At 46.1% G+C, this 25,659-nt stretch overlaps 6 protein-coding genes across 6 annotated transcripts; 5 read left to right on the top strand and 1 right to left on the bottom strand.

The window, feature by feature from the left end:
* Positions 1-7,915: 7,915 nt before the first annotated feature.
* Positions 7,916-8,873, top strand: UCRPA7_5654 (putative hd family hydrolase protein; the record flags this gene model as incomplete). The annotated part of the gene is made up of 3 exons (XM_007918199.1): positions 7,916-7,979; positions 8,043-8,220; positions 8,288-8,873. 3 exons carry the CDS (start codon positions 7,916-7,918, stop codon positions 8,871-8,873), a joined length of 828 nt encoding a protein of 275 aa, XP_007916390.1.
* Positions 8,874-13,039: 4,166 nt separating this feature from the next.
* On the top strand, positions 13,040-13,928 carry UCRPA7_5653 (putative glycoside hydrolase family 61 protein; the record flags this gene model as incomplete). Its single annotated transcript, XM_007918198.1, has 4 exons — positions 13,040-13,162; positions 13,214-13,304; positions 13,365-13,708; positions 13,764-13,928. 4 exons carry the CDS (start codon positions 13,040-13,042, stop codon positions 13,926-13,928), a joined length of 723 nt encoding a protein of 240 aa, XP_007916389.1.
* Positions 13,929-15,557: 1,629 nt separating this feature from the next.
* Positions 15,558-16,384, top strand: UCRPA7_5652 (hypothetical protein; the record flags this gene model as incomplete). The annotated part of the gene is made up of 4 exons (XM_007918197.1): positions 15,558-15,708; positions 15,767-16,077; positions 16,143-16,244; positions 16,295-16,384. The coding sequence occupies 4 exons, from the start codon at positions 15,558-15,560 to the stop codon at positions 16,382-16,384; spliced, it is 654 nt and encodes a 217-aa protein (XP_007916388.1).
* Positions 16,385-17,849: 1,465 nt separating this feature from the next.
* Positions 17,850-19,531, top strand: UCRPA7_5651 (putative sugar transporter-like protein; the record flags this gene model as incomplete). The annotated part of the gene is made up of 3 exons (XM_007918196.1): positions 17,850-17,923; positions 17,979-18,717; positions 18,776-19,531. The coding sequence occupies 3 exons, from the start codon at positions 17,850-17,852 to the stop codon at positions 19,529-19,531; spliced, it is 1,569 nt and encodes a 522-aa protein (XP_007916387.1).
* A 601-nt stretch (positions 19,532-20,132) lies between these two features.
* On the bottom strand, positions 20,133-20,694 carry UCRPA7_5650 (putative phosphoprotein phosphatase-like protein; the record flags this gene model as incomplete). Its single annotated transcript, XM_007918195.1, has 2 exons — positions 20,133-20,482; positions 20,583-20,694. 2 exons carry the CDS (start codon positions 20,692-20,694, stop codon positions 20,133-20,135), a joined length of 462 nt encoding a protein of 153 aa, XP_007916386.1.
* Positions 20,695-24,825: 4,131 nt separating this feature from the next.
* UCRPA7_5649 (putative 15-hydroxyprostaglandin dehydrogenase (nad(+)) protein) lies at positions 24,826-25,260 on the top strand (the record flags this gene model as incomplete). The annotated part of the gene is made up of 1 exon (XM_007918194.1): positions 24,826-25,260. The coding sequence occupies one exon, from the start codon at positions 24,826-24,828 to the stop codon at positions 25,258-25,260; it is 435 nt and encodes a 144-aa protein (XP_007916385.1).
* Between the last annotated feature and the right edge of the window lie 399 nt (positions 25,261-25,659).

Below are 25,659 nucleotides of genomic sequence, written 5' to 3'. Positions count from 1 at the left end.
AGCCTAAGGATAAGGTTATAGTGACTGGTTAGATACTTAAAAACATTATAAAGAGCTTATATAAAGATATATAGAAGATCTTACTTAATACTGACGATATATATATACTTTTATCATTCAGTTTCCTTAGTATAGTATTGATCAAGCTTATATAGATTCTTATACGTAAGATTGATCTTAAGTCTATAGTTGATAAAAATGGTTATATTATTATATCCTTAATTAAGAAAGATTATCAGTAGTATATATCTACCTATATTAGACATTTAGCATAAGAACTTTTATAGTCTAATATAAGATTATATAAGCTAATATAAACTAGGTTTGACTTTATATATATTAGTATAGATTATTATAATAACTATAGAAATATATACGTTAATAATCTTTTTTATATATATATAAGCGACGCTGGTTATACTTAGGATAGTATATATATCTACTGTCAGTTTCGTTTATAGGTTAAAAGATACTCTTATAAGTTAATATAGTTTCTATAATAGTATATAGATTTATACTAACTTATATAGTCTTAACTATATTTAAGTCTACTATAAAGTCTTTTAAATATACTTATGATAACGATAATCTAGAGTCTCTTCTTAAGTACAATTTTCCTTTTAAGAAGATTAAGCTTATATAATCTTCTATTCTAGCTATATAAACTTCTTTAGAAACTAACTTCCTTAGTTTTATAAGTAATAATGTTCTTTAAGCTTTATAAGATGCTGTAAAGCATGAGTTGACGATGTACTATAACGAGTAATCATATATAATGATATAAATGACTATATAGATGAGTACTAGGCCTTTATAGGCTGATATATAACCATTTAGTTAATATTCTTTCGTTATAATAATATTTTGACTTTATACGATTCTATATATCTTTGTTTAGCTTTATTTAGCCTAGTATATAATCTTATTAGTTTTGGTTAGCTTAATATAAACTTCTACCGCTATAAATATACTTATTAGAGAGAATCTTACTTTTTTGCTTTCTTTACTTACCTTTATGGTATTATATTTTAGATGATACCTTTACGTTGAGAAAATACTATTCTTATACTCTTTAAAATGGCTTTATACTAACTTATATTATAATATATATGTCTATATACTGTTATTTTGTTATATAAGCTATTTTTGATAATCTTTACCTACAAAATCTTTTCTTAAATTTAAATTTACAACTTTATATAAGCTTATTTTTGGCAAATCAATATTGATTATATCTAACTATCTGTCAATTAATCTTAATTAGTATTAAGATACTATAAAAAGCTTATTAAAAGATGGCTAAACAATTACTAAAGTATATAAATATATTTAGATTTTTATACTAATAAACTTTCAAAAACATACTTTGATATACTGAATTTAGCAATAAGAGTTTAAGCGTTAGAAGCGTATAAAGCTATCTTCTAAATTATAAGATAAGATAATATTAATGTTTTATAAATTTGGTTTATTAGATCAATAACTATTTATATACCTTTATAACAAAAAGTATATAATATCTCTTTATAGTATTTTCTAGATTCGAAAATAAGTAGGTATATTCTGTCGATATAATAATTTAAAAGCTTTTTAATTGATAATTATTAAAGTATAACGCTATTTTGAGACTAAATCAACTTAAGATAATCTAGTATATAATATAAAAAAAACTTATTTCTATATATATATTCAATAACAACTATTTAATATTCTATAAGATTCTTTATAGACAATTTATCATAAATTCTATTTAAGCAAGATTAAACAATATCGATAAAAAGCTTATTAACGCTATATAGGTTAGACTTATGATAGACTAAACTATATTTGATCAATTGATAGATATTATAAATTATAATAATAAAGAATTAAGATTTACGCTAAAATTAATATATATTCTTGATATATTATATGATTTTATATAAAAGTATCTACTTTGACTATATAATCTATTTTGGCTTAGTATATCAATATTATTGGTCGATATAGCTTTATACTTACTCGAATTCGAATAGATTAAGGAAAAGAAATACCACTTATAGTAGGAGCTTATTACTGGCTTATATCTACTAAACTAAAGTCAATCCAATTTTAATAACTTTAACTATCTTCTTTCGATAATATATAATCGTTTATAGAAGAGTACTTAACTGGATCTTCTTTAATTAAGTCTTTAGATGATAACTTAGACTCTTTATCTTTATCTATAGTCTCTTTTAGAGATTGCTAAATATATAAAAAGAGTATATAAAATATTAAGATTAAAAGCTGGTAGAGTTAGTTATATAAAGGGTATATACTCTTTTAGCATATAAATACTATCTTTTATAAAGTTGTAAGATAGTATACTAATAAGTAAAAAAAAATACTTTTTTTAACTATTAGAAAATAATCTTTTCTCTACTAATAACTTAGCTAATCAAATTACCTTACTATATATCTATATACTATAGCTTTGTTTAGACTTTGTTAGGTTTATATAGCTTTAGAATGTTCATTCTATCTATAAATAAACTTATAAAGAGTATATTGTTTTTAAGATTCTTTATATACTTTATTATATACTTAATCCTATTAAAGTAAGAGACTATAAAGTTTTATTAAACCTTAAGTGATAAAGATCTTTCAAAAATATTATTAACTAAGATAATATTAACCTTAATTAGTATCTTTTATTTAATATAGAGTAAATCTACAACTATATCTTTAAGACTTTTGGTAGAATTCTACTATAGATTTCTAAAAATCAATATGATAACTTATACTTTCTTTAGTATAATATTCTATAGTATAAATTACGATAGTATATTAACCAAAAAGCTTAGCTAGAGTTTATACTTCTCTTATCAACGTTAGAAGGTAAACAATATATTCGACAATTCTTTAAACAGAATAAAATAAAGTTAACTAGCCTTAATATTGAATCAAAGGCTAAAGAAAAGACTATCTTAAACTATATCTAAAGAAATAGCTAGTAACTTAGTTATTCTTATCTAATCATACTTAATTTATATTAGTTATATTTAATATATTAAAATTCTTTTCTACTTAATTATCTTCAAACTTTAATATATTCTAATAACTTTACTTCCTCTTAAGACTATAATTAGTCTAGTATATACTTATCTTAAATACAACCGATTCCTTCTTAACAGTACTTTACTATACTGTTGGTTCATCTTCTTTGAATATTAAGGTAATTTTAATTTTAACTTTGATCTTTTTAGCTATAATCTTCTCTTTACTATCATTTCTTTAGATAGCTTCCTTCTTTATATAAAGGTTTGACTTTAATCCTACTTTCTTAGCTTTAACTTTTGCTTTATCAACACTTATAGATATTATATTTGCTGTTAACCTACTTTACTTTTTATATTTAGCTTTATTTATACTTTTTTATAAGCTATCATTATCAATCTTTGATATAGAATCTTATATATTATTGTCTAGTTTCTTTAAGCCTTTAGCTTTAGGTCTTCTATATTATAGGATTGGAATTTCCTTCTTTATAATAAATTATAGAAATAAGGAGGCTATTTACAATCTTTATAAGCTAAATTAAGTATCTTTTGAAGCGATTTAAGCTTAGTCATTTCTATACCAAAGTATATAATACTTAAACTGCCTTCAATAATCACTTTTGCTATTAAAGTTTATTATTCTTTTAAAACCTTCTCTTTAATATTAAATGATCAAAATAGTATAAAATAGAACTGCTTAAAGCTATTATATATATAGTTGAGTATAATTATATAAGCTTTAAATTTCTTATATATCTATATAAGATAGTATTTCTTATATAGAAATCCTTAACCTAACTAGTAGAAATCTACTAAGTATAAATAAAGTCTAACTTATACTATAAGCGACTATATAGTCTTCTTTATTTTTTATATACTCTATAAACGGTCTTTATTGACTATTCTAAACGATTCTTTAATAGTCAAAGGTATAGAAGATATAAAAGTTATCAACTTAAGATAGTTTGTTTATATATAACATATTTTATAGATAGGTTGAAAAAGTATAATTTGTTTAAACGATAAAGTAAGATTATATATAATAGATAACGAAAGTATATACTAAAAGTAGGTAGAAAAACTTAGATTTTCGCTTATAATAGTAGAATAAGACTTATTTACTCTTATATAAGAATATTTGTCTTTATAAGCTAAAATATCTTTGTTATCATTCATTATATAGATGCTTAAGAATCTATACGATTCTATATAACTTTGAAAAATCATATACATTCGTATATAGCTTAAAATCCAACCTACATAATATAATTCTAGGGCTAATCACTATAGTAATATCATCCTCTAAATCAATTGCATCTATTTTTTATTAAACAACTGAATACTATTGGCTTAAAGTACGTACACCCTGGTACTATGGGGTGAATGTATTGACAAAAAATGATTTTGGCATAGTTCGCCTTATCGCCTTCCGTAGATTTGTTTACTTTAGGAGCGTGTCGCGCCTGATTCTGGCTAGGGACCCCTGAAAAGCCGAAGAACCCTGCGTCATTAGTATCCCACTCCTGTGGGAAGCTCCATTTACCCCAGCTTTTAGACGAGCACCATCATCGACAGAATGCGATGTAAAGAACGTGCTGGACATTTCGATGAGCGATTATTGAATCTGAAACTCCTACAGTAGAAATATGCTTAGGTATTATGGGAGAAGTACGTCTAACCTTCAAAGCATACAGCATCATGGGGTATCGTTCATGTCTTCGTCTTCGCATTACTTCGAGGCCGGAAAGGTAGCCAAGAACGTCCTTCAGCATCTTGCATGGGCCTGATGTTCGCGTCTTTCGTCAACTCCTGCCCAGTCAATTGCTTCTCTTTTCTCATCCTTGTCCTTCCCCGGTTGCTGTGCTGCTCCAGGCTGCTCACGTCAATCGTATCTGAGCTTCGGCCTAGACTTGGATTCTGCAGGCACACCTGGCAGCGGCCGGCCACAAGACCTCCTTTGCCCTTCTCGCGGCCACACTCTGCGCAATGAATACCGCACAGGTAGCGTGTGCAGCCAGGCACTCTGCACTCCGGCTTCCAGCCGCAGTCCTGCCCGAGATGGCGATTACCGCACCGGCATTTCTTCAACTTGCACTGGCTCCCGCTGTGGCCCTTGATGCCGCACATACAGCACCGTGACTTGCAGCCCATGGCATTCCGATGCTTGAAGCTGCCCGTGGCGTGTATGTCGCCGCATGGCCGTGAGCAAGTCACCTGGCACTTTGCTGCAACGTGGAACATTGGGAACGGTCCGCATTTGCATCTATTGGTAGGTGCTACCGGACATTGCGGTGCGATGTGTGACTCGCGATTCATCCCCGCCACTGGTTTGCCATTGATGTCAAGGCGAGACATGTCTTCAGGGTTAGGGGCCCCGCAGTATCCACAGGGAAGGTGGCACCTGGAAGTGGTGTGGTTTTTGCTGCAACAGTTGGCGCACAAAAGGGGGACCGGTGACTCTCCTGAATCTCTTGGATTCAATAGGATGGGTCGAATAACCTTTGCTGCCGTACTACTATGGATGCCATTGGGAGTAGCAAGAATTGAATAAGGGTGTCCGTCATCAGCGCATTCATCGGCGAGAACTTGAACACGTACACTTGATAGCTCTCCCTCTGAGGCGATGTCTAGCGCAGGACGTTGAATCTTGGGAATTTTGCTACCTCTCTGGTCTTTATTGAGTGAACTATACCATCGATTAGGCGTCTGGCGGCTTGTTACGCCAGGAGGTGACTTCGATGCAGGGTTTCTAGGGACAAGATTCCAGTCGAACATCTCCGAAATCCTTGTGCGGCTCAGACTTCGTCTTCTGCTACGTCGGTCCAGAGTTGCGAGACTCAATTTCGGAAAGAGAAGATTATCATTCGAGCCAGGAATAAGCCAAGCCAAGCGGGCGGCTGTAAAAGCCGCAGGGGGTGGTTCACTCGCGGCACGCTTTCGAGACCTCCGGCCAGGCCAATTTGTTAGTGTGTCATCGCTCCATTGATTTGTAGAGTATGAGCTATCCTTGCCAAGTTCTCTGTCTGTCCAAGCTCTCATGGTAGAGTTGTACGATGACGGTAATTCCATCCTCCCTTGCCATCGCTCGTGTCCGTCTTCCCATTGTGGAAAGCGCATGCATCTCACAGTCGTCCTCTCCCCAGGCCAAGCTGGTTCTAGTGCGTAACCCATATGATGTAAAGAGAAGAGGTGGAAGCGGTATTGCGCATGGACATTGGCAAGCATGGGCTGCCGTAGCGCAGGAAGAAAGGCTCCGCCATCAAACAGGAAATTTGCCTGTGCAGTGCGAGTTTTGGCTTGGAGTGAGCGTAGAAGCACAGTATCCTCTCCCAGCCACGTCTTATGCTCGGTTTTCCGGGTTGCTTCTTGGAAATCGTTGAAATACTTGACGACTCTAGCACGGCTGCCCCGGGCCGTGGCCCTATTGTGTGTTTGCGCGGCCCCAGGAGAGGCACTCGATGGCGTAGGTAGCGGAGGCCGTCGCGCCTGTAGCCAAAGTCTCAGGGCCGGATCGTCTTGTTCTATATAATGTCGTCGAACAAGATCTAAAGCCAGTTCTTCTACCGTCGCGCGGGGCGCCCAAGGGCCGTCCACAATCAGCTTGAAAGACACTGTCTGCGTTCGTGTGTACGGGAAATCCCAAGCAACATCGACGTTGTCGATCAGCTCCTTGAAAACCGTGATTTCACATTTCTTTCGTAGTTCGGGTTCCCGTGCACTTGACGTAAAGAGCATTTTGCGTAGCAGCTGGAGATCGGCCCGGAGGTGAGGGTTTCCAAACTTGAGACCTGCGAATCCAACAGGGCGAGTGGCCGAGGAGCTGAGCAAGTGGGCGTTGGCCGGATTTTGAGCTGGAGACATGATCTGGGCCATGATGCGGTTCACGAGAAGGTCTCGAGCTGTCAGGCGGCGGTGCTCATACCGTTCAAAAGGTAGATCGGGAAGATCAACGGGATAATGGCGAGTGGCTGTATCGGAATGACTACCCTTGGTCGTGCTTCGAGAAGAGAACTTCCTCAAACCCTCTGACCTCACTTCAGCAGCGTGGGCTGGCTCATCACCAGCCTCCACACGAGCCTCGGCCATCGCCTCGGCCTGCCTGCTCTCTCCTGAGGACGAGGTGATTTAAGGCATGAATGCCCACAATGGCCATAAACAGATCGTTTGTTTGTCTCGACCACAAGCTGGAAAGTCGAGGCTAGCTCTTAGGTAAGCAGATCAGAGTATGTGGCTGACTTTAAAAAAAGTGAGTTGAGGTGAAGGTTGATATTCAAAGTGTGCTGATTACTACGCAGTACATAGAGGCAGTACTCAAGTTTCGTTGACGGTCCGTACAGTAATGAGCATCTTCTAACAGGTGGAGGGAAGTGCCGCTATCATTAGTGGGACTTTGAAGGCAGGGTCCCGTCCCCGGGTGGGGGGCAGGGGAGCTGCCTTAGCGGACCAATCGATAAGCTTACCATCAGAAACAGACCTGGGCAGGCCACGCTAAAGAGCGCTGGAGCCACCATTGGACAGGTGGGGGGGTTCTGCAGAGTTTGGGGGTTTTGCCTTCCTTTGACCGGCGCAAAGCGGGTTGCAGCCTCGTCGGTATTGTTTCTTGTTTTGTTTGTTCTACCTTAGCTCCAACAGACAGAGAGACAAACAGCTTCCGTTTCTCCTGCAAACCGCCTTCTTCTCTGTCGCCAATTATCAAGCTTGACGCAATCAGCAGTCAGTCCTACGCTGAAAGTGACTGTGGTTCATAAACACTTGAAAGCAGCGCAATTCCCCTCCATACCGCCCCAGCATCTCCAATAAGAGCTGCACTGCCGTTGCCGTTCTTGTCGCGATCCACGATACAACCCTCTCGGAGAAGTTTACACTGCCAATCTTTACGTCTTTGCATCTACAGGATGTCTCCTAGCGCCGCGAATAACGACGCTCCGGAGGCTGCCAAGGTCGTCCCCGCCAATCCAGGTTAGCCTTATCTGAATCTCAAGGAGGAAATGGCACGTCACAGTCCACTGACATCGTGTCTAGATCCGTCCGTCGTTGTCACGCCCAAGATCGAGGGCCACTGGACTGTTGAGGAGGTCGTCAAAACCATTCCCACTGGCAAGCCGACGGAGGGCTCGACCTCGCCGCTGCCCTACTTCCACCTTCTCGAGAGACTCAAGACCACAAAGCGTGAGGGCTGGCAGCGGTTCGGCATTGTACGGTAAGATATGGCAGTCCATGGCACATGTTTCATCCTCTCCAGTCGCTAATATCAACACTTCGAGCAGAGGCGAGTCTATCGCGGACCACATGTACCGAATGGCCATGATCTCCATGATCGCACCCCCGGCCCTCAAGGATCGCCTCGACCTGAACAAGTGCATCAAGATGTGCCTTATACATGACATGGCCGAGTCCCTGGTCGGCGACATCACGCCGGTGGATGGGGTTGCTAAGCCGGAGAAGAACAGGCGGGAGGCCACGACTATGGACTACCTGACGACAAACTTGCTCGGGAACGTCTCTGGTGGAGCGGGAGCCGACAATGGCAAGGAGATACGGGCGATCTGGCAGGAGTACGAGGACTCCAAGACGCTGGACAGCCTCTTTGTGCACGATATTGACAAGCTGGAGCTGCTCCTGCAGATGGTCGAGTACGAGAAGCGCGGGGAGGGCAAGCTGGACCTGGGCGAGTTTGCCTACGTGGCCAAGAAGATGGCGCTGGAGGAGATGAGGGCGTGGGCCGACGAGGTCCTGAAGGAGAAGGACGCGTTCTGGGGATCGCGGCCCCATGTCCACGGTGAAGACGGCGTCGAGGGCGGCGTGTCTAAGGAACATGTTCAGGCTCAGGAGGAATACTACGCGCGAGACTGAACGGTTTGGAGATGTCGTGGGTGACACCTTACGATTCCTCATAACCGCGACTGCTGAGGAGCTCAAAGGGATGCAAAGGCGGTCGTCGGATGGACAGAGTGACCAAGAACATGGTAACAAGAGTACGACAGACTGCGATGGGGAAGCGGAGTCTCCGGAGTCTCACGCGGACAGCAGCAACACGAGAGCAATCCAGTTGGATAGACCAGATTACTTAGACGGCGTACTCTTGTCCTCATCAAGGACAGCGCGAAGACTCCATAGAAGAAATAATACATGCCGCAGCTACGCGTGATACTGTCCATAATCTTGGAGTTGTCAGCAACTTGGGGATATCCAATACCCAACTCATGTCTGATTGACTTGATTTCACGGAGGCAATCTTGTTCCGAGTTGAGAAAGGGGTTCTTCCTCTACTGTTTGGCTGCCCCTCTGTTTACTTAGCTAGTCAGGGGAGTGACGCTAGAGCAAGCTGTTCCAGTACACTACAGTTTTGCCGGCGCCCCACGCGTCGGCGATTCCCACAGCAACGGGGAACGGGGAACGGGGATCTCTAACACCCTTGCCAACATTGACAACCAACTAACGTTATTGATAGCCTTGTCATGGTGAAAAGAAGAAGAAGAAGAGAAAGAAGCTCGCCCCAGGCGTTCCGTATCTGAACTGACGACTTCCAGTGCTCCACGTGGGAGGAGAATCTCGATCCGTGCAGGTGGTCGCCGACAACGTCCTCAGGTCTCAGTTCCCCCAGTTCCTTGGCTGTGTATGTACAGCACAGCATCATCGATTGCCGTCATTTCCATGCCAGCCAGCCAGCCAGTCAGCCAGTCGGTGCAGCGAGACACACTACCTGGCCTAGGTACAGCAGACTTGGTACAGCACTGCTCAGCGCGACAAAATACAATACACGGCTCATCAGCGGCGTCGCGTGCGAGCGTGTGTTCGAATAGCTGGTTCTACTAAGCCAACTTAGCACTGCTATTATTGCTGGTGCTGGGTGCTGGTGCTGGTGCTGGTGCCCCTCCCTGCGTTACGCTCTTCTACGTCACGCGGATTCCATTCCTTTTTCCTTTGCCCTCATGCGGCGAGGCACCCGACGCCGCCAAATATCCACGTACTCGTCCCAGCGCCGCCACCTGCCGAAGCTGACCGTGGAGAGAGCTACGGTGGCCGTGAAGAGTGACACCGAGACTGTAACCGACACAGCAGGAACTGCAGTTTCGCTTCAGCCGATCCTCTACCGACCGACCTATCTACATACGTTACCTACCCTAGTTCCCCTCTAACTATCGACCAGACAGCCGACACCAGGAGCTCGAGCCTATCGAGGAAGTCGCGAGTTTGAGACGCCGGCTTTTGTTGAACCTTCTCACCAAGGACTCGAGCCCGGAAAAAGACCGTTATATATTGGTGCCGGTCGATACGGGATCCCTCCGACTACACCATCCCGTCTAAGTCTCTCACGCTGTCGACTGGCCTCGTCTCACCGGGCGACGGCCAGGCTATCGTCGATTCACCCAGCTCAACAATGTCGTTCGCACCACAGTTTCACATGCCTGGAAACTACCACTTCGAGGCGCCCACCTCGCTCAACGCGGGCATCTTCCGCCCTCCCATCTCCCCATCTGCCTCCTCTTACAACCTTGCCAAGTCCACCGGCTCCCTCATCTCCGATGTCTCGACAAACAACACACCAGCGCCTCCGTTGCGGCGGAAACGTACGCACGATGACGCGCAGAGGGAATCACATCTCTGGGCGCCAGACTTGCATGACCCGGGGTCCCCCATGCTGGGCCCAGCGCAAGGGTCGAGAAGATATGTCCTCGCCGGTCAGATCGAGACACCAGGTGCGCAGACGGTCGCCGAGAACGGAGGGTTAGACGATAGCATGTACTCGGACATCGATTATCGCCGTGCCCTGGGGCCTACGAGGGGAGACGATAGCACAGAGTCTCCGTCCGCTCGGCTCGCAAAGCTGCAGATCGGTTCAGGGATGCACGAAGCCAGCCAAACCCCGAATTCTCCTGGTTGGAGCGTCTTCGCACTGAACACTATAGGGGGCGTCGTCGGAAAAGTGTGGGAGTTTTGCAAGGGTAGTGCCTTCAAGGGTTTCTATGCAGGCGGCGGAAAGGGATACGAGATACACGCAGGCGACTCAACACCATCGAATCAAGAAGAAAAGGCGTGGTCCAATGAACACAATGTTCCAACATCTCATAGCAGGATCTCGCCGCGTAGGATGATGAGCCCTCCCGGGGCGTTTCCAGAGCCGGATTACATCTCTTATGCTTACCAAGACACTGGTTTGACGGATATTCCAGTCCGACCGGCTGCGAAAAGGAGACAGCTCAGCGAACAGGATGAACTGCGACGGAATTGGGTTATAGTAGATGAACCATCACCACAGCCCCGAAGCAAGGTCAAGCGAGCTCCCCTAGGCAATACAGCTTCGCCTGCCCCGTCAAGAGCCAGCACAAGACCACAGCCACCACGCTACTCGATGCCAACTTCTGCGTCAGGAAGACGAATAAGTGTACCTGTCTCGAGGTTGAACGTCGCAGAGCAACGGCCTGGTTTGACTAGACGAGCCTCTGCGAGGGTATCACATGCAGGCTCGCCATCTTTGACGTCGCGCGAGCCGGCAAGCTTTGCCCAGCCACGATCCCCAAGGCCCTCCACGCCGTCCTCTGTCTCAACTCGCATACCTCAACCCGCCAACCAGACTCCTAATCCATTCGCTTCGATACGAGCTGCATCTCCACGCCCATCAAGTCGACCGTCTTCTCGACGCTCTAGTATAACTTCCCCGACGAATCCCACCTTCCCTGCCATTTCCAAAGCCGCCTCCAATTCTCATCGTCGAAACACATCCAACGCATCGGCCGCATCCACCGCGAGACGGAAGACGGGATTGGTCGCTGATGACATTGAAGCAAGTCCAAGACTGGACGCAGAAGCGAAACATCTCGCTGCCAAGAAGATCGTGGCCGAGAAGCAAGCTGATGCAAGAATAGAAGCGTTCAACTCAAGGTTGATGGAGATGATTCGTCAAGGGAAGGAAGCCCTCGGGACGACAGTCGAGGTAGACATGGACGAGGGCTGGGACGATGATGATGATTAGTTGGGAAATCACTTGCTGCATTCTACGGGTCTGGCGTTTGCGCTTGGGTGGAACCGTTCAAAATTTTCTTTACGGTATACCCCCCTAAACTGTATATTGGATGGAGGGTTCCCTCAAAATCTAGCCTCGGACTTTTTTTCATGAGCCTTGTTGGCCTGCGTTGTGTCCATTTCTGTGATGTACATGCCGTTACGTATTATAATCAAACCAACGTCACGCTATAATTATCAGCTCAGGTGAACCGCAGACGTCTAATTATCGCATGATCCCAGCTTGTAGGTAGACTTGCTCTCCTTCTGTGAGTTGAGGTTGTTTGAACATTATATAAATAGGAGGAGAACTCTAGCAATTTGAAAGTCTCAGAAACAACTGCCATGCTCTGAGCGTTGCCGAACACAAACAAAACTCTAGTCAGGCGCAAATGAGTAGTAGGCTAGGAGACGTGTTGCGCAGACGTCTTCCTTGGTTGATTGCCTAGCATTTGGAGTCGTAGGAGATCTCGGAGGATCGTCGTGGCGTGCCATTATGCCATCTTTCAATTCGAAGCCGTGACCCAGTGCATCAATGCGCTATAGTCCAGGACATATTGGCTCAAGATAAACAATATGATTGCCATCCGCTGAACAATGCGTGTGGTTCGTCTTAAGCGCAGTGGCACGGCATAGCATTGCTGCTATTAATCAACATGAGCCCGCGACACATCTTCCGCTCCAGCTTCGGTTCTCGGTAGCACCCCTGGTCGCCAAGAGGCCCATCCTTCGGAAGGAAGAAGTAATGGTGGCATCACTATTGAATTCATCGACATATGCGAGTTGATGAAGTGAACTGAAGTTGTTATTTAGTTGGCGCACGACGGAAGAATGATGTCCTCCTTTAGCTAGTCGTTGGGCGAACAGACAGAGTATAAAAAGACGAGGAAAAGCCATCGCAAAAAGTCTGAGATAGTGTACTCGGTATCATTCAGCAAGAGTTAGTTTCGAACGACAACCAAGAATCTCCAAACCAGGCTTTTTGTGAACTCCGTTAAACCAGTCTTCGCAACAAGATGAAAGGCTTGTTATCGGCATTTGCAGTGCTAAGTGCACTCGCATCTGTCTCTGCCCACGCAACCTTCCAAGAGGCTGGCGTGAACGGCGTCGATCAAGCGAAGAAGTGTACAAGGCTTCCAGTAAGTGATTCCTACATATTTGATAAGGCGATGCTGACTTCTTGCGACTAGTTGAGTAACTCTCCAGTGACAAGCGTCACGTCAAACGATATTAGGTGCAATGCTGGCACAAAGGCGGCTGAGGAGACTTGCGAGGCAACAGGTGTGTCTATCTTGTGATGAATCTAGGTCATGATAACCACATGCTAAACATCAATGCCAGCTGGGGAGTCTTTCACGGTTGAGATGCATCAACAGCCAAACGACCGAGCTTGTGGCACGGAGGCTATTGGGGGGAATCACTTCGGTCCAGTCTTGGTGTACATGTCAAAGGTCGACCATGCTGCTGCCGCTGACGGATCAGCGGCTTGGTTCAAGGTTGACGAGTTTGGATATGATGCTTCCAACAAGACTTGGGGCACTGACCTCCTCAACGCCAACTGTGGGAAGCGAACTTTCAAGATCCCTACCAAGATCCCTGCCGGCGATTATCTGGTTCGGGCAGAGGCTATTGCACTTCATACCGCGTCCCAGGTTGGTGGCGCACAGTTCTATATGAGCTGCTATGTGAGTCTCTGCCGATCTGATATATGAAGGTAATGATACTAATTAGATGGAATAGCAAGTGAAGGTTGCATCAAGCGGCAGTGGTCAACTACCTGCCGGAGTTCAGTTCCCTGGTGCGTATGGCGCCAGTGATCCCGGCATCAAGGTCGACATCTGGGGTAGTGGATTCAAGTCCTATGAGATTCCTGGGCCGAAGGTGATTGATCCTAGCTACTTCTAAATCTTGGTTTGTTGGCCAAGCAGCTGTCAACATCATGAGAACCTGCTAGAATCGTCTAAGGATTTAAGGGTACACAGCATCAATTCAACATAGAATTACGTGTGCTCCAAAAGTACACCATGAAATTACAGAACCCTACTCAAATATCCACGCATGAACTTTCTATCGCGGCAATTTTCAAATCATAGCTCCTCCGGACCGTAATAGTCATGGTGCTTCGATAATTCCAGAGTTTTACACTCTGTATCGTTAGAGGTGAATTCTAGACAGATTTCTGTGTAACCTTGTCCTGCCACTAACAAGGTTGCCGACTATAGGAGGGAGGGGGCTGATATGCTGGGGGAGGTTCTATTAACACTGCTGCAGCAATTCCATCGGCACCTTGATCCGGCCTCCATCTCTCGAGTTCAATGTAAGTCGATTCTTGGTCGGATTCGATGTCTCGGTCGATCTTTTCTGAACATGATCGAATGCTTCGAGCCACGAGGCAATATAATAGGAAAGCAATGATTGCGATCGGCCATAAAAGACCCATTATAATGCAAGAAATCTTGGACATCCAGATCTTATGCCTCTTTGATCCTATATTTGGGTACCTGCGGTGCAGGTAGTCTGACAGTACGCAGCTTGAAACAAGAGAGAGGAAGACGTAGACGCAGCCCAGATAGGAGGCGAAGAAAATGACGATGGAGATCCCGTCAGGCCTCATGTTGATGTGTTGATTGGCGGAGAACAGAATAGAATTGTTTATTTTCTTGGTGTTGAGATGATCTAAAAAAGAGGCAGTATCATGTGGGTTGTAACGTCAATGAATGCATTACATCTCTTTTGACAGGCTTTTAAACACGGGTGTTCTAGCTTGATGTATTTCGGAGATACCATGTTAGAGTTTATTGACTCTAGATCTGAGTGTTTCTAGGAAGTTTTGGTAAACTTTCATTGTATCTCCGAAACTGACGCCACCCAGTTGAATTACATTTCGCAACGGATCGATGCCTTAGTTACAAGCCTCAACATTGTAGTAGTGGGAAGCTATTTCTTCCTTTTCTTAGCGATAAAGACTGTTGAAGGAAGCTATCGACTTGGAGTTCACGAGATCCTATATTTTACTAGGTCAATGTTGCTGTGACAATATACGGATTTCACGACTTTCCTTGAGTGTTGGCGAACGCCTTTGGAAGGAGGCATTTTCCATAAGCCATTGCGTTTCGAGTTTCCTTAAGTATCGAAGGGTTCAAATCAACACATGAATCTCTCTTTAATGACAACAACGCTCATGGGCCGGATTATATAGGTATTGGTTGAGTTGCTCTCCGCTTCCCGATTGGGCGTCTCGCACATCGTAAAGCCCTCGCATGTTCAATATGCCGGGAGGTGACCTGTAAGGCTATCTTACTTGCTGGTCGAGATTGCTGGTGCCTTGTGAATCTCACTGGGGTAGGAGATTAAATCGCCTCTCTAGCCAATAATCCCCTGCCAATGCGCCTGCATTAGTGTGGCACAGGGGCTGTGTTTAATCCTCCTCTTGCACTTGTCAACTTTAAATACTTGGACTCGCAGTCCAACTACTCAAACACCGTCTGTCGAAAAGCTGTGGCAACCGAGTTCAATCCCCGCAGTTCACTTGAGATGATTGCATTCGCTCATGTCATTACGGCCATTGTCTGGCTTCTGGCTGACAGCGTGCATGGCCATTGTGTCATCACGTACCCGGGGTGGAGGGGCAATAACCTCATCACTAACGTATCATTCCCCTACGGCATGCAACGCTCATATCCCTGTAAGTCGGCAGCCCTCATGTATATGAAGACAAATACATGCTGATATCTAATATTTAGGTGGTGGCCTGGACGTAACACAGAACCGTACGGCATGGCCCATCACCGGAGGAGCCGTTGCCTTGCAGCCAGGCTGGTTTGCAGGTCATGCGACGGCACTCATGTACCTGAATATTTGGCTTGGCCTAGACCCAGACAATTATGCCACGCTGTGGCCGATGTTTGAGATCCTTGGACCTTCTGATAACCCATACCCTGGCACAATCTGCCTTCCACAGATATCGCTTCCGAACGGCCTGACGCCGAGCAGTGGGGACTTTGCTACGATTCAGGTTGTACAGACCTTGAAGTCCGGAGCTTCACTCTTCAGTGTGAGTTTTGGCCAGACACAATACACCAACCTGCTTAGTAAACAACTAACATGTGAGCTTGGTAGTGTGCGGATATCGTATTCACGGACGATCTGTCCCAGGTTCCCTCTGTTAACGAGACAAACTGTTTCAACTCCACAAGTATCAAGGTCGAGAGTGTTCAAATCGTAAAAGCCTCAGATGTGCAGTCCTGCTCATCAACTCCAACAACGACTAGTGCTGGTGGATCATCGACTACAGAAAGTGGGACAAGTGGGAGAGCGAGTCTATTCCCGCCGTCTACGACGACGACGACAACAACAACTAGTGAGCAGAACGGCGCTGCTAGAAGCATGTCTCGCTTCTCGGGCCTGCTAAGTTTCCTACTTCTTATTTAGTGTTTCATGCAATACATCTAAGGCTTTCCGAAAATATGTGAACGAGTAAACGGGTGAGAGTCGGAGCTCTGTGAAAACAATACAATATGATATTCGATCGAGTGAAATGAGACTACTCAACAAAGGCTGAACAATGGTCCCCATCTTTCAGATCACAGCCACACGTATGTACAGCCCCTTCAGGAAGCATAAATGAAGGGGGTCGCTTGAGCTTATATGGCAAGCTTCCTACTTTCATGGCCACCTGGGTTATACGGCGCCGGGATTCAGGTCGGAGGGCCGCTGGATACGTCGGGCCGGGATGCGGACCAGCACCTGGAGTCTATCATCCGTCCATGTGCCATGCGTTGGCTGATCAAAATGGCATTTCGCCGATAGATAGGCCGTGATGCCGGTGAGATAATCCCGAGGGCATATCTGGTCGGGCATATTGATGAAATACCACGCTTGGCAGGCTCATGACACGGCAGCTTCCTCGAGAAACCAAGGCTGGGCATGCGGCGGATTGGTGCGCCTCTATGATCCCACTGACGCCTGCCAGGACTTCTATCAGGTGGCTGGCGGTGAACCTTGTCGTTGCATCGAGACAAGAGTGCCGAGAGGGTTGGCATCTTGGCGTTCTCAGCGGTGCATTTCGCTGCCCAGCATGCTGTGGCTTGCAGTTGATCGTGTTAGTCCCGACTACTGCCCGAAATCTGGGGGGAATCGGATCCGTTTCTCACGGAAGCTATCCCGCAGGTCACATCTAGACTATAGCTGCAACGTGAACAAGTCAACAAGCCATGGCTCGGATGAGTCTACCAGAAAGAACACGGGGGTAAGATCCCAGAGCGAGAGGTGGTCACTTGGCAAAGATCGTCCCTGCCGCCCAAATCGGAGACAAGAGAGCAAATGCCAAATGCTACATGTGCTTGAAAATCTACCTTGGCCAATGCCTATACTCTTGCACGAACACATTGGACGTCCATCTCGCCCCGCATCGTCTCAAGACTCCAAGACTCCCCCGCCCATGGGCTGTATTGCCAAGAAAGCGTCTCTGCTTATTGGCAGGAGCTAAGGTACCCCGGGCTGGAGACGATGCGTAAATGCTACTCATACGCAGCGCTTTCGGGGGTGATTACCATGGACGGTCATCGCCAAGTCGAAAATCCGCGTCTAGGGTTAGCAGTGGGAGAAGGCGACGCTTCAAGCATAAGCTGTTTGCACTCTCTCATGTTGCGATGCCAAGTATGCTCCTTTCAACGTTGCGACGATATTGGCTGAAACCAGGTATATAGGGACGTGCTTGCCTTCTGGTTGAGGGGAGTGGCCTCTCAATTATCTTCCAGAACCCGAATACCTCTAGAATCTACCTTGCTTCGTGTTGCTTTGCCTACCGACGGGGATCCAGCTAAGATGGGGCTCCCGACTCTCCCAAAAATATACAACGTCCACTTCGTGGCTATCATTGCCACCCTTGGTGGAGCACTGTCAGTGTTGAGCTTAACACCACTACTCTCAGACTTGTCCTAAATTACCATCTAGCTTTGGCTTTGATATCTCGTCCATGTCAGCAATCGTAGTGACCAATCAGTATATCAATTACTTCAACAACCCGTCTGGTGTGATCCAAGGTGCCATCGGTTCCGCTCTCGCGGCTGGCTCTGTGGTTGGGTCTGCTGTCGCCGGTCCCATCTCTGACAAGATCGGTCGACGTGATTCTATCATGTTTGCGTGTATCTTCTGGTTGATTGGAACCTCGGTCCAGGTGGCGTGCCGAAACTATGGTGAACTCATCGCTGGGCGAGTGCTTAATGGATTCACCGTTGGAATTACGTCTTCCCAGGTGCCAGTGTACCTTGCTGAGATTGCAAAGAAGGATAAGCGAGGCTCCATCGTCATTATTCAGCAGCTGGCCATCGAGTTTGGCATCCTCATCATGTATTTTATCGGCTATGGTTGCTCCAAGATTGATGGAACAGCGTCCTTCAGAACGGCCTGGGGCACCCAGTTCATTCCAGCCGTTTTTCTCATTCTGGGACTTCCGTTCCTCCCACGATCGCCACGTTGGTTGGCCAAGGTTGGGCGTGAAAAAGAGGCCATTCAGACACTTGCCCGAATTCAGGCCGGTGGTAACGAAAATGATCCACTGGTCATCGCGGAATGGGAGGAAATCGTCACCACAATGCGCGCCGAGCAGGAGGCTGGCCGTGGCTGGAGGAAGTTCTTCAAGAACGGCATGTGGAAACGTACGATGGCAGGCATGACAGTGCAGGCTTGGCAGGTGAGTAACCCCGACCCAAGATCTAAGAGATCTGTACGTGAGCTAACCTGATAAAAAGCAACTTGCTGGCGCGAATATCATCGTCTACTACCTCACGTACATCGCAGAGATGGCTGGACTGAGTGGCGATGTTGGCATGGTTACGTCTGGCATCCAGTACGCCGTGTTCATCATCTTCACCGGTATCATGTGGATTTTCATCGATAAGACTGGTCGAAGAACCCTTCTCGTCTGGGGTGCGCTGGGTATGGGCTTCTGCCATTTTGTCATCGGCGGAGTGATGGGTGCGCATCACACAAATGTGCCAGGCGGTGTCGGCGACCCGCCCAACGCCAACATCGTGATTGCTGTTGACAAGGGTGCCCCAGCCAACACCGTCATTGTGTTCTCCTACCTGCTTATCGTCGTGTACGCCCTTACTCTGGCGCCCGTCTGCTGGATCTATGCTGCTGAGGTCTGGTCGCTTGGTACTCGTGCCACTGGCATGTCGATGGCAGCCATGTCCAACTGGGTTTTCAACTTTGCACTTGGCATGTTCACTCCACCTGCTTTTGTGAACATCACTTGGAAGCTATTTATCATCTTCGGGGTGTTGTGTATTGCTGCTGCTGGGTGGTTCTTCATCTTCTATCCAGAGACCTGCGGAAAGACTCTTGAGGAAGTCGAGCTCATGTTCTCTAAAGAAGGCCCTCATCCTTGGAAGACGCGTAAGGGAGAGTCTCGTCTTGAAGCCGAGATAGAAGCCGTGGTTGCTAGGAAGACGCAAGATGATCCTCCAGTTGATACACGTGAAGGTCAGGCCGAGAAGGCCTAAACGCGGGGACGGAATACTAATCAATATACATTGACCATTGAGAGGCGAGCATAAGTCCAATCTATCGCGGTAGGACTAGATTGCTTGAATCGGTTGAGATTGTTGGCCGAAACCTGTAGTATTAGGCTATGGACAATTCGTTGTTTGGCTGACCTCTTGGAAAGAGCAACACAGGACAGGAATGTTACAACTCTTCTGGCAACTTGTGCTATCGCTACCGTACTTCTCCAAGATGACCATCCCATTGATGATAGTATCGCCAAGGGGTGAAATACGCAAGTGAATGGCCACCTGGGAGTGTTGCTCAGTCTGTAATCGATAAATTGTGGCGATAAATTGTGGTCATTCAAAGGATATCCGTATTCTGAGGAATTTATGCGGCCGTGTTTCTGAAGGATCACCCGCTGCTTGTGGGAGGCCTATGACCGTTGAACGAGATCGCCACTTAGATATATCGACCGTAGAGCGGCCGCGAACCTTGATATCCATAGTCTTCGAGCCGAACGCCGGATGGTGGGTGTGGGATCCGAGGGAGGGCATTAGAGTATGACCAGCTATCACAACCGAGCAGTATTGTGCTCGAACTGAAATGGACCAATGCTCAGCCCCAGTAACCGTCTTCCCACAAGTCCTTGCGATATCCTTCGGTCAATCTTTCATCCTTGCCGTATACCTCTTGCCAGCCAACAAAGCCCCGGTCAAGGACATAGACTCTTTGCTCGACGGGATCGGCCCCATCCTTATCCGTGGTTGACTTTTGTTTGTTGCCCAGAATGTGGTCTCGTTCGCGAAGATACCGTAAGGCGGCGCCAGGGCCACGCTGCTGAGACAAGGCACAGTGGAAGACAATTGTCTTCTTGTCTTGAAGCTTGCGGATGATGGTCGGGAGCATGGCATCGAGCGTGCGGGAAGGGACGTGCATAGAGCCTTTGATGTGACCGCCGATATGATCTGGATCATAGATGAGGTTAGCCGGTCATGTATTTACTGTTCGAAAAGTGGAAAAGAGGATCCTAGGCTTGCTGCGGAAGGAAGAGAAGCTGGAACTCACCGTCATCTCGCACGTCGATGACAGCAATGGTGGGGTCGCCGCTCTGCTCGGCCAGAAGAAGCCCAGACAACTTCGCGGCGGATATGCGCTGTAGATTTGCTATAGAAGCCATTGTGCGTGACTTTGCTGCGAGCAATAAGAAGGGAGGGGAGGGCTGGTTGTCGCTAGCAGTGATGAGGTTTCCGAGAGAACGCGAGACGTTGGTGTTGATGAATGAAGGGGGATCCTTTCGGAGGTGAGGGGCATTTGAAGTGTGGCGCCGGCCAATTTGTCTCGAGCTTGTGTATACTTTACACCGCGTCACCCAAACAGGAGGAACATCTCATCAATATTACCAAGCCGATAGATATTAGATCTCACAAGCCAATTTTTTTTTGTTGACAAACTTTAATCTATTAGTTGGATGTATGAGGTCTTCATTTTTGTGAATATTTTATTCATTTTGCAGAATAATACCAAGCATGCCTAGCAAAGTTTCGCAGCGCAGCAAGCTGCCATGCTAGTCAATGTAATCTTCAGCACACCAGTTAACCAATCTCCAAGACAGGACCCGACTACTGCAGCCGATGAGATTTCACACAAGCCGCAGCACCCAGGCTCTGGCTTGATATTCGCCCTGCGTACTGCAGACGCACTGTGATTATACTCCGTTCTCGGGTCAGGCACGTATACTCGCCGCGGCGTCGGCTTGTGTGCTAAGCGCGGCCCTTCCGGTAATGTTAAGTCCTTCAATTCAGATGAAGAGGCTGGGCTATTGTTAGCTTGTGAAGGCAGATGCCCTGGTCTGCTGCTGTCTTGAGAGTTATTTGCATGGATCAACTGGGACTCAGTATCATACACAATCTCCTCCGGCTTGTACGGAGTTTCCACGACGTGAAAATCTTGATGACTGGGTGTTGGTGAAGCGGCGATGGGAATTGTGCCGCGAGACGACCTCACGAAATCGTCTGACTGCCTTGATAACCTTCGCCAATGCTCCGTGTAGGTTTCTTGGCCGTCCACTAGACGATGCTGTGATATTGGACGGAATGATGATGGCGAGGTCCGCGTACTGACATCGGGGAGACCTTTGACGCCTGATAAATGACTTTGCATCTCTTGACGGCAAGCAACTGTTTTCTGCACCGTGCTCTGTAAACTTGTTTAGGCGTTGTCAATGGGAAATTCTGCTTGGAGGTGGTGTAGTCCTTCGGAGGTGAGATATCGGTTCAGAATGAAGGCTCGTTATTCTAACGGATTCCTGTGTATGCAGCCGCAGACATTTTTATTCTTATCGTCTGCATGGGTTGGATTTTTTCCCCTCTTATTATTCTATGCGAATCTAGAATTCGGGCGCTCCACAGTAACAACATCACCGGCTCCCCTGATCCAGGATTCCCCACAGAAGCCTCTGGAGGCAATCTAATCAAGTAACGCGCCGTGGCTTGTCAGCGCCGAAAAGCTTGTATTAATCAAGCTTAACTGGGCTCACGACCAACTGACAATGGCCACTGGGTCACCGTCACCTCGGGCTTACCTGGGATGGGCGATATGGGGACTTTCTATGAACTCAATATTTTCTGTAGCAATTCTCCATCATGTGAGCTGCCAAAACTGCTCTTTAGTCAAGTCTATCACAGCGACAGGTAATCTAGATATAGTTTACTTCAACACCACGCTTTCCAATTTGGATCATTCTCGTCTAGCTCCACCGCCTCGTGCTGTACAGTTCCGCTCTTTGTCAACACCTTCCTTGCCTTTCCTTTGCTGAGATAGGGGGAGTCGTCATAGTCTCGAATGTAGTAAGCCCAGTCACAAGTATCATCACATTCGGTCTGACTGAACCCATTCCCAAGCCAGTCAAATCTATTGCCCCTATATGTTACTTCCCAGTCATCGGCGCGTAGATACTGCAACGCCTCAAAGTAGTGCAGGGAACTGCCGGGCCACAATGCAGAGACACGCCCATCGATGGTGTGGGATTTGTACCAGCTCCGACACCCGCTCTTCCAGATCGTGTCCCGCATGAATAAGTCGGTGCGTGCAGCAAAGTCTTCAATTGCGTTGAGCTTTGGAATGAAGGAATGGATGTTTTCTGTTTGCCAGCGGTCACACCAACGAAGCATGTAATCTGCTTGTGCTTCTACAAAGATCCATGACTCTAATTAGTAGGTGCCATATATGCCTCGTGAAGATTTTGACTGACCAATAGCTCCAATCAGTGGCCCACTCCCAATCGGGCAATTGGGTCCCAGGAAATGTAAGTAATTGGGCTGTCCAGGAGCAGCTACACCAAGGTAGGAATGAGCCTCCTGGGACCAAAGATCCTGGAGATTTAACCCGTTCTCTCCAAGTATGGGAAACCGTGGCCGAAAGGACACATCGAATCCAGTCGCGCAGATCAACACATCCAGAGAATATTGTTTCCCATTGGCGACACACCCCTTAGCAGTGACACAATCAATCTCACCAAATACCACCTCAACATTTTCTTCTTGCAATGTCTCTAGATAATTGATACCTGGGGTCATGCGACGGCATCCAAAGTCCCATTTGGGGATTAACTTCTCTTGAAGCTCGGGCTTGGTAAGTTTAGACTTCATCTGAAGCGTAACACGTTGCTTGGTCGTCTCCTGCAGTCTGCTCCCCTTCAGAAACATAGAGTAAATGTTGTTGACATTGCTCTCCGTTTGTTTTCGCCACTGGAGCAGTAGACCCGGATTACTGGCGAAGTCTTTTTTCTCCTGTTCAGTATATGAATGTTGTTCGAACCCACGAAGCGGTGTGACCCAAGTCGGAGTTCTCAAAAAGGTGGTGACTGTCGCAGCATGTGGTTGAATAGCTGGCAATATTTGAATCCCAGAAGAGCTTAGTCCATTAGCGGTATAGAACAAATATGTTCGAGACATTAAAAACATACCCATTGCCTATCAAGCCGACTCGTTTCCCGGTAAGATCGGCAGATTCGTCATAGTTGGCACTGTGGAGGAGCTTTCCCTCGAATTCATTCAAGCCGTGCAAGTCGGGCCACCTCCAATTATTGAGAATCCCTGATCCATTGATCAGGATATGACAATACTCGATAACCAAGTTGCCAGTGACAGTTTCATTGATGGTAACCTCCCATTGACCCTGCTCCTCCTTCCACTGGGCTCGAGATACCTCGGAGTTCACCCTTATGTACTTGTTCAAACCATATTTGGTCGCAAATTCCTTGAAGTAGTTCTTGATCTCTGCACTTCCAGCGTAGACTGCCGACCAATCTGGCTTTGGCTCCCACGAAAAGACGTAGTTATGCGCAGGTACGTCGCACGCACAGCTGAGATTGGTTTCAATCAGTTTAACCCCATGGATGATCCTGATATAGCGGAGACTCACCCTGGGTATCTATTTTCGAACCAAGTTCCCGATATCTCGGGATTCTTTTCATAAACTTTCAGGGAGAAGTTCTGGAAGGAGCGTTGAAGCTTGTAGGCAAAACATAGTGCGGATGCTCCTGCACCGACGACAATAATTTTCATGTCTCTCTCGCTGTGTATAGGACCACCGAGTTCCTCATTGCGGTAATAACCTCTCTCTCCGTTCCGCTTTTCTGTTGCGCCTGTCTTGGTATTTTCGCCTATAATAGGCGAAAGCTGGAGAAAGTCCTTGCTGACTTGGCATTGAGAGATGTCACCGGCATGAATAGTGTTGTGGTTTTCTGTTATACTGTCAATGGACCCCAGCATTGGAGCCATAGTGGTTGCCATCTTGGTTCATATGTTGAGTGCAGTAGATGGGTAAGGAAGCCCTGTCAGACACAGATTCGGTAGGGCAGGTGGGTGTCGTCAATATGTTATTCAACAATACCTTTACGGCGAGTCACCCCATAAGTTTCACCATAATCCTTTTACAGAATCAAGATACTTTAGCTTTCTGGCCATTGTGGCGCTGCACTCATTTCCGGAGCTACAACAGCCTACGGACTCTTTCACCGTGGAAGGCAACACTTAAGCGGGGGCAAGGACATATCCACGCCAGAACTACCTGTTAGTCTCGGCTGGCGGCGTTTGACTAGACGCTGCGGTATTATTGTCCGGAATTTATCGCGGGTCTGCAATTCACATATCCACAATTGGGAGGAACCACATTTGGGCTTCCCCAAATTAGTCTTCGGTGACTCTATTGCCGGTGTTCCTATTTACGAAGGGAGTATATTGCGAAGAGAACGACGAGGTTGGCAAAATAGTGGCGCGCACGTATAGACACCTGTGAGAACTGACACATGATCATGCAAGTCGCCTTGATTACAGGTGGCGGCTCGGGCATGGGCTTCGCGGTTGCGCAGAAACTGGTTAGGGAGAACTGGCTCGTAGCTATCGTAGACCTGAACGAAGATGATGGATTGAAAGCTGCTCGTGATCTGGGAAGCAACGCATCATTCGTTAAAGCGAATGTAGTCAAGTACAATGAGCAGCTCGAGGCATTTGAGAAGACATTCACAAAGCATGGCCGCCTTGATTTTGTTTTTGCGAACGCTGGGATTGCAGGCCTACCAGATTTCTACGACAAGGCCAAGACGTGGCCACCACAGCCGCCTTCGCTTCTGGTACAACACGTCAACCTGACGGGAGTGGAATACTCAGCATATCTTGCGATGCATTATATGCGGCGTAACAATGAGCCTGGAGGAGTCATTATAATCACAGCTTCTGGTTAGTCATGCTACAAGATGGAATCAAATAGAAAATATCCAACTAATCCAAAATCTAGCGGCCTCAATATACGCTTCGCCCGAGCTGCCGCTTTATGCTGTAGCGAAGCATGGAGTCCTTGGACTCATGAGATCTATGAGCGCGGCTCTTTGCAACGAGGGGATCAGGGTTAATTGCACGCTACCTGGAGCAATTCGAACGAATCTGCACTCTGATCATACTTGGTCTCAACTTAGGGAGGAAGACTTCACGCCAATCGAGGAAGTTGTGACCGCAATTATTGACCTTCTGAAAGATCCCAACGCAACTGGCAGGGCCTTGGAGATTAGTGCTGGGATGGTCTTCAACCGAGAGCAACCAGACTTTTCGAATGAAACAATGGCAAGGGTTATGGGTGGGATCTC

This window comes from Phaeoacremonium minimum (assembly GCF_000392275.1).
Source record: "Phaeoacremonium minimum UCRPA7 unplaced genomic scaffold PA7_03_scaffold_420, whole genome shotgun sequence".
NCBI lineage: Eukaryota > Fungi > Ascomycota > Sordariomycetes > Togniniales > Togniniaceae > Phaeoacremonium > Phaeoacremonium minimum.
This window is presented reverse-complemented; position numbering and strand designations above follow the sequence as displayed.